At 31.5% G+C, this 8,627-nt stretch overlaps 1 protein-coding gene across 1 annotated transcript; it reads left to right on the forward strand.

Moving 5' to 3' along the window:
• Positions 1–438: 438 nt before the first annotated feature.
• LOC141458610 (legumain-like) lies at positions 439–8,094 on the forward strand. Its single transcript, XM_074136852.1, has 11 exons — positions 439–695; positions 762–859; positions 932–1,013; positions 2,294–2,379; positions 3,282–3,420; positions 3,506–3,575; positions 5,742–5,860; positions 5,950–6,132; positions 7,377–7,490; positions 7,583–7,756; positions 7,843–8,094. Exons 1-11 carry the CDS (start codon positions 555–557, stop codon positions 7,978–7,980), a joined length of 1,344 nt encoding a protein of 447 aa, XP_073992953.1. The 5' UTR covers positions 439–554; the 3' UTR covers positions 7,981–8,094.
• The last annotated feature ends 533 nt before the right edge of the window (positions 8,095–8,627 follow it).

An 8,627-nucleotide genomic window follows, 5' to 3' on the forward strand; every position in this document is an offset into this window, starting at 1 on the left:
TAATCATAAGGAAGGGATAAGCTATGCGGTTAGCATACTGGACTCCCACGCGGAGGTCCCGGGTTCGAATCCAGCTGCTGACCCTTAGATTTTCTCTTCCAGTGATGGACAGTGTTGTCTGTAACGAGAGAACATTGTCCGGAGGCCGGCAGTGCACTGAAAAAAGCTCCGGGCGCCAATAATCTTAGATGTTGAAGCGCCTTAAATCATAAATAAAATAAAATCAATTAATCAGTATGACTTCATCATAGCCCTTGAATTAAATAGCGCCACTTTAATTTTGAAAGGTTGTTTATGAATTAAAACACTTAGTAGCACCCGAAGACAATGTTTGTAAGTTTTAGTGTCAAGAAGATTGATGGAACAATTACCTATAATCCCCACTACAAAATCATTGTGTCATTCTAGTCTTCCCTATCGCATTGATTAAACTGAAGAGAATGTAGTATATAACTGATGGGAAAGCTCAATGGTTCTAACATAAGGTATGTTCAGGTTTTAAAAGCGAAAAGTTTGCTTTGTACGACATACCTAAGTTTTGTAAGTGCTGGGAAATGTATAGCTTACAGTTATTAGGGTGTTTTATTTTGATATTAGTAGTTAGCACTTATGGGTTCCCATCTAAACCGGGTGGTGGTAAAATATGGGCTTTTTTAGTTGCAGGATCTGATGGATATGGAAATTATAGACACCAGGTAATCTTATTGTGATTCTTTTCACACTGTGATGTAATACCGAAAATAATATTTTTTTTTTGTTAGGCCGATGTTTGTCATGCTTATCAGATTTTGCATTCGAATGGTATTCCCGATGAAAATATCATTGTTATGATGGCAGATGATATCGCTTATAATTCACAGTTAGTTTTTTTCAGATGCATTTTGATGTAATGTTTCCTTCAGATGCTATTTATTTATTTATTTTTTAACAGGAACCCAACTCCAGGTGTTATTATTAACTCACCAGGTGGAAAAGATGTTTATCATGGAGTACCAAAGGATTACACAGGAAAGGTAAGGTACATAAGGTTTAGTCACTAACAAGAAATTAGTTTGTTAAAATATTAGGAAATGAATACAATGGTCAACAATCAAAACATTTCAATGATCAAGAACAGCCCTAGTAGTACTCGTTTATTTGTTTTTATTATTTGGGATCAAATGATTCTTAGTCTCACAAAGCATATCTGCTTAGATCTAAAGAATGGGCCAAATAAAGTGAAAATTTGTCCCCAAGGCTTGTCAAGAAATTGAAGAGTATATTTTAAAATGTTGTGGATATTGCGTAAAATTAAAAAAAAGCATTTTTCAGGCAGTCATTGGTCTAACTACTAAATTAGTGGATAATATTTATGTTATCAATTGAATGTATTTACGATAAAATGTTTGTGGGGGGGGGGGTTATAGGGTTGTATAATTTCCTTAATTAGATGAGCTCAAATCTGTTTGCGTAGAATAGCCACAATAAATAAAAATATTAAATAAATAATAATTATAACAATTTTCGGGAGAACCATGTTTAATGAAGTGAAAATGCTATGCAAATATTTAATTTGTAACTATAAAGTTATAACTAATGCTCCTGCGACAAGAAATCAACAGCCGAAGCAAATTACATCATCTTGGACTACAGAAGAACAAGAACTAAAGGGATCAGCTGTGGAAGGCAATATTACAGACGTACTGCCCACTTCCAATAAATTTGAACACTATACTGACTTACCAAACACTTACCCAGTCTTGTATAACTACATTAGGACAAAGAAAATTAAAATTTAATCTACACACAACTATATGGACAGTGCCTTTAAAACTATACAAACAGACAAATCACCCACTATATAAAAACAAACCACCGGCTAATTAGGAAAAATAAAACCTAATGATAAATAGCGGTAATGTTGGGTGCAGATAAACAAATAACTGTAAACTGGAAGTGCTTTATTTCGTTGAAAAATTTGTAATAATTTGTGTTCATTTCTATATCTCAAATTATTTTTGATTGTAGCTTGCCTAAAAAAGTTTTATGTATGGTATTTTTATTCTCGGCCTTTTTAGAAAGTAGATGCGTTTGGCCTGGCTGTGAATATTATAGAAATATTTCTCTATTCTCTTACTTTTAAATAACTAGACAAATACTAATCGATTTCTTTTTAATTATTGTTTTCCGAAACAAGAGATCTTTTCTAATGCAAAGCCCATTTCAAATTCACTTGATGGAATGAACTCAAGAGGGGATTAAATTATTCTAAAAAGATTGCCTGAAACCTTTTAATGAATGATTTTTTTTACAGAACGTGAATCCCCAAACATTTTTACATGTGCTCACTGGAAATAAGTCTGCAGTTCTAGGAATTGGAAGTGGAAGAGTTATCGAAAGGTTGGTATAGGGTGTATACAGATTTTTAAAACGTTTCCTCGAAGTTGTAACCTGGTAGAAGAATTGTTGCTGCCTCATAAGTCTTGTGTTTAAAGATGTAATCAAATACTTTCCGAACTTTATGAAATCTGTTTTTAAATCAATCTACCAGAAGTAGATTTTAACGATAGTTTTTGAAAGCTTTTCTTAATTACTTAGAAACGCTCTTAACGATTTTCTTTGCAAACGTAATCATGAATATTTTTAGGAAAAGTGCGGTTCGTTAAAGATGATTATTTAGATTTGAAGGGAAGTCTACTAATAAATAAGCCAATAATTTTTGAAAAGATATATAGGATCGCAAGAATTGTAAAAAGTGAAGATAGTGTGATACATATTTTTTTTTCACATCTCCCTGAGTTTATAAGAGGAAATCGAATCAAATCTTTATAATTTGAACTTCAATGAAAATGTTTGTTTTGGTGTTTCCTGAACACTTTTGGCAAGTAGTCTACGTGAAAATAAAATATCTCACTATGAAAAATCGAAGGAAGGAACAAAAAATTCAGGAAATGTTTCTTTGGTTACTTTTGTGAAACTGCGCAACTTCTTGTTCAGTAAATTCTTCATGTATTCTTTCCATATAATATTCGGAGAAATAAATATAGTCCTGGTATTCATAGATTGAGGAAAATCGTAAGCTCTAGTGTGTTTATGGAAAACATTTCCGAATTGTCGAAACACCTTAGTGAAATTACTTACAATTAAGTGGCTGTAATCTACAACTTTTCTCGCCATTCTAGTTACTTCAAAATAATAAAACATTTAATAAACTTCTGAAACATAGAAAAATCTAAGGTAGACTTGAAAAAAGAAATTTGTGAGTTTTTCAGCAGCTATTTTTTGTTTGTTTTTGTTTCAAGTGAACCAAATGATCATATCTTCGTCAATTTTGTTGATCATGGCGGTCCAGGAGTCTTGTGCTTCCCTGATGACGATTTAGCTGCTGACGATCTTATAAAAGCTCTCAAAAGTATGGCCCACAATTCTCAGTTTTCTAAGGTAGTACACTAAATTTTTGCTATAATTCATCATAATGCTTAGTTTATAAAAAAAATATTTAATTTCATTTAATAAACGATTTTAGTTAGTACTCTATGTTGAAGCATGCTACTCTGGATCCATGTTTGACAACCTTCTAGATGATGATCTAAATAGTGAGTATTTTTTTTATTATATAAAAAAATGTTGGTATTTAATTTTCTACTCTTAGTTAAAGCTCTTTTTCATCGTTAGAATACTAAGCTTAAAGCTTATTCCTGCTTTAAAGTGCCTGTACCTCCCAGTCCATCAATTACTTTCCTAAGGAAGGCCTTTTAGTTTTGGGCATTTGCTTTTCAACTACAGACTTGCCATTTTCCCTGTATGTAAATCTCGGCTTTTCATTAATCTACTGTTCCTCAGTTCAGATCTATATAAGAGACAATTCACTTTCCTCTCAATGTTCATTTGGCATACTATTTTTCATGGCAGCGATAAAGATAAGCATTTTAAGCGAAGAATAATATTCCTACTTTATTGTGCTTACGTATCTTAATAAAATTAATGAAGGAGTATTTTCTTTGCTCAAACACAATCAATAGGTATCAAGGAAGGTACGAAGCCTACGCAGTGGTTTGTAGTAAAGCAGTGAAAAAGCTCCATACGCCAATTACGTCAAATCTTGTCAGGCCATAAATGAAAAACAGAATTCTTCAGTTTGTATCTAATTATTTAGAGGAAACTTCATTGCGGATTTAGTTCTTCTTTCTTTTGATTTATTATTGTTAAGGAAATAAAATATCTGGCATTCAGCAAGTCTTGGTTGTCACTATTGGAAGAGTGGGGCAAAGGGAGAAGCTGCGCGCTTCCTATATCTTAATATCATTAGTGTGTTATTCTCGACTGTATGTACATGCCCTTAAGATAAAATTTAATTTGTAAAATGTGTTTACTTTAATTATGATTGTAATGTAACTCTTATTATTGTGTTGTTGTTTATATATATTCAGTATTCTTATTTTCCCCCTGTTAACCCTAACAATTATCCTCAATACAAATTATTGTCTCTGATATTGCTTCCATCCCTGCCGCTCTTTAAAATAAATAAAAACCGTCTTCCCTTATAAAGTTGATCTAGGTTTTCCCTAAATCACATTAGCTTGGGCTAGCTTTTTTTTGTTACATTTGTTTTTTGTTGGAATAAAATTTTTCTCAGGTCCAATGTATCTTTATATATTCTATCATGTCATGCTTTTCCGATTTCACTTTTAAGCCCGACGAGAATATCGTTTGTAAATACAACTTATACAACATAATTATACAGCAAAATCACGTATTCTGGTACTTATAATTACTACTAAATATTTTCCTCTTAAATACAGGTTCACAAAATTATAAGGGAAATAATAGTTTAATACTGTTAATAATCGTATAAAGACAAAGTTTATTAAAAAATGGAAAGAACTAAGGTTGAGTTAGCATTAAAATTAGCTTTAATTGCAATAAATTACTGATTTTCAGTGTAAACATTTTACTTTATTGTGGAACTGAAATAATCTCTCTTTATAATATATTTAACTAACAATTGTGCTATTATACTACCCGTATGAACTGGAGTATATTTGATATATCTGTACCTCGGAGGGAAAAGGCACCATGTCACAAAAAGTAAATTTTACAGGGGTGCCAAATGAAGATATTTTCCCAAATTCATTTTTTGTTCCACTTTTCCGGTTATACTCTTTCCTGTACTTCTCACCGTAATTATTATAGTTGGTATGGCCACTTTAACTCCCATATTTTAAAATATTTTATTTTGATCTCCATTGTGAAAAAAATTTATGCCCATGTAGTGCCTTTTACCCTTAAGTAATGAAGTATCATGGTGCTTTTTAAAAATACATAAATTGCTTAATAGTAAACATAGGACATAGTGCTTTACACCTATAGAAAGAGCAACAAAAAATTTGTAAAATGATGCCAAAATCTGAAAATCGAAAAAGTGGACATGGTGCCTTTTCCCTCCGAGGTACAGATATATTTCACGGTGCTATTGATAATGGCAAAAAAAAGTTAGAACTTAAAAATAAGTAAAAATAATTTCATATAAGAAAAATTGGGTTACTTTTATATATTATTAAGACAACTAGAAATATGAAAGAGAGTAGAAGTTTCTTTTTCTGACCTTATTGTTAAATTTTTAAAGGACAAGTGCGTGTTTTAAAATATAGATCAACTTAGTTTTAAACAAACTTTTTAGTCAGTGAAGAACCCAGCAATAATATTATTAAATTCATTGTGAAAAAATTAACTTACTGTTAAGTGTTGGATTTTGCTTTTAGTATTTGTTACCACCGCTGCTGACCCTTTTGAGAGCTCTTATGCGTGCTATTATGATGATAAAAGGAATACTTATTTGGGTGATTTTTTCAGCGTTAATTGGATGGAAGATATGAGTTCTGTGAGTTTTTGTTTTTTGAGATTTTATAATTAATTAAAATGAATTAAATATGAATTCATTTTAGTTGTTTAATGTACTAATTTGTTTAGGAAAGTCTAGTACATAATGATCTCCACCATCAGTTTGAAAGAGTTAGAACTCGTACGAACACAAGCCATGTTGAAGAGTATGGTGACTTAGATATAGGGAACACAAAATTGGAGGATGTATTAGGATTAAAAAAGAAAAGCGTTAATTCTGTTGAAAATGAAATAAAAAGTGAACCAATGATAGTGAGTATAAATTTGTTTTAAAAGTATTTCTTTTTAATTTGGAATATTTCACAATATTGTTTTATCCTGAATCAAATGATGAAGTGCCACTAAATAATGAATTTTTTTTTTTAACTTTGAATTTTGGTGTTTTCATAAGTTTTGACTAATCAAAGGGTACTTTGGTACCCTTCAAAGATGATTCTTTTGGAGAATCTACCGAGAAATGGAGGCATGTTTTCATTGTTCGTAGCAATGAGGTTGGGTTCTGCTGGAATACTTTTCAACTGTTGGTTAAGCTTGCTATGTAGTTATTATTCTAAGCACCCAGGCACGCTTTCAAGCGTTATTGAGATGGGAATAAAAATCGCCATCCCGCTATTCGGGGGCTGAATAACCGCAGTTTCGCTTTTGCATGCTAAACATTTGTGCTGCAGATCAGATGGTTGCCCTTGCATTTTCTCTTTCTGGGAAAGTCTTCGATTAAGCACACAGCATTTTCTTTATGTAAAATAAAATATATTAAATAATAAGTAAAGTAACTACAGCATTGCTGTTTAATTAATGAGATGGGTGTGCCTGGTGTTTCTTTGCAAGGTTCGCTATATTGGGTACGAAATTATTTTTCCTTCGACTCCCTGTCTTAGATCGACCCCTACTTTTGTTTAGAAATTAACAAAATAATAAAATGAATATTATTTTAGAATTGATATTCTAAAAAAACCTTGGAACTTATTTTATTCTTCAAGCATCAGTATTTAAGCTCGCCAGGTTTTGTATTTTGGTGTGGATTCCTCTTTCAAGTTTGAATGTGTCAGTGAACTTCTACATAGTAGCCTCAAGTCAGTTTTATTTTAGTGTAAACGACTACAGTATTAATTATTTTCATTTTAATTTGCCTCAATTTTTTGGGGCGGGGCGGAATCACTTTTTTTAAAAATAGGGATTTGAATCAACTCGTTCCACCATCGGACTCGTTCCACTGGAACGAATTCGCTCTAATAGCCCATCACTAATGTTCACCTAAAGCCAATTTTTATGAGTCGCAAAAGCAATATTAATTCATATAACAGTAGCAGATTTGCATGCTTTTCATAATATCGTATAGCAAGTTTTTTAAGTTACACTGAATCCCTGGCAGGGTTAAAAGACAAAGAAATAGACCTGTGTTGGCAGCTCGCGTGAATGGCGTTGTGTTATATTTTCACTAATTTCAATAATTATTTTGATGGATGCAGTCATTAACCATTATTATTATGTTTAAGGATGTTTTTGACAATTTACATGTCCCAATTCAAATTTTAAAGAACCAACTTGAAAAATACACGGATGCTAGTAAGAGGAAAGAATTAAAAACAAAATTACATACTCTGGAAAAGGTATTTGTATTTTAGTTTTTTCTAATATAGATCTGTCTCATTTTCTCTCTCTATTTTACTGACGTTTAGTTACAATTATGTTTTCTTTTAAGAAACGATCTGAAGTTGATTCAGTCGTGGAAAAGATTATTAATAACTTGTTAGATCTCGACGAAGATGCTAAAGACGAAATAAGGATTGGAAGGCATTCCCTTAACAAACAAAATTTTCCTTGCTACAAGAAGCTTTACTCTTTGTTTTCTGAAAAATGCTTCAATCTGCCAAAAGTAACGAAATTTATTTATGTTCACTATTTTAATTTGGTTTGTGGAAGTACTCTATTATATTTAATGATAATCTTTTAATATTGCAGAATCCTTATGTCCGCATTCATTTACAAAAATTCATAAATATGTGTGACATTCCCAGTCTGGATATTGAGAAAGCAAAGGAAGCCATTGAAAGCGTTTGCTACGATCCTGAAAGATACGTTAACTTTTTTGCACTGTAATTCACGCATTGTGAGATTCTAGTGGAAGAAAAAGGATTAAAAAAAAACATTTCATTTACTTATTTTTATTGTTTCGTTTATACTAATCCTTTTTACAAATATTATCAATTAAAACAGTGTCATAAAAAAAGAAGAAGCTAAACCTTTAATAAAGTGTAAAGTAATCGTCTGAAAGAATATGTTATTTCAGAAACTTAAACATCTTGAAAATTAGAATATTGTAAGTAAATGCTCTCTTTTTGAATAATTAAATATATATACAGGGTGTTTCAGGGTTAAGTGTCCTAACTGAAAATATGAATTTCGGACCTCAAAACAAGAAAAAGGTACTAACCTTTATAAAAAAAATGCTTTAGTGTTCATTGTTAAGGAGATTTAAGAGTGCCATAGGCTGTAGGCGCGCCTAGATCGAGTAACACGCTACTAATCGCGCCCGAACGTCATTGATATAACCACTACAATAGCAAGCAAGTATTTGTTGGGTTAAATTCAAATTTTTCTTTCTTAATTATAATTCTTCCAAGTATTTTACCCATTAGACGCAATTGTGCCATTAATCTTATTTTTTCTATGTTCGAATTTAATAAGAGGTAATTTTCTTGTTGGGCCAAACGAACAAAATGTTTCTGAAAAATACACCAAAGGAA

This window comes from Rhodnius prolixus, unplaced genomic scaffold (assembly GCF_049639745.1).
Source record: "Rhodnius prolixus isolate KJV_2025 unplaced genomic scaffold, Rpr scaffold_1, whole genome shotgun sequence".
NCBI classification, from domain to species: Eukaryota; Metazoa; Arthropoda; class Insecta; order Hemiptera; family Reduviidae; genus Rhodnius; species Rhodnius prolixus.

Bases quoted from the DNA above. Each gene is read 5' to 3' on its own strand.
- LOC141458610 (XM_074136852.1), top strand. From the start codon at position 555: ATGTATAGCTTACAGTTATTAGGGTGTTTTATTTTGATATTAGTAGTT. The intron at 696-761 runs GTAATCTTATTG...TTTTTTTGTTAG, and splicing joins ATGGAAATTATAGACACCAG to GCCGATGTTTGTCATGCTTA. The intron at 2,380-3,281 runs GTTGGTATAGGG...TTTTGTTTCAAG, and splicing joins AGTGGAAGAGTTATCGAAAG to TGAACCAAATGATCATATCT.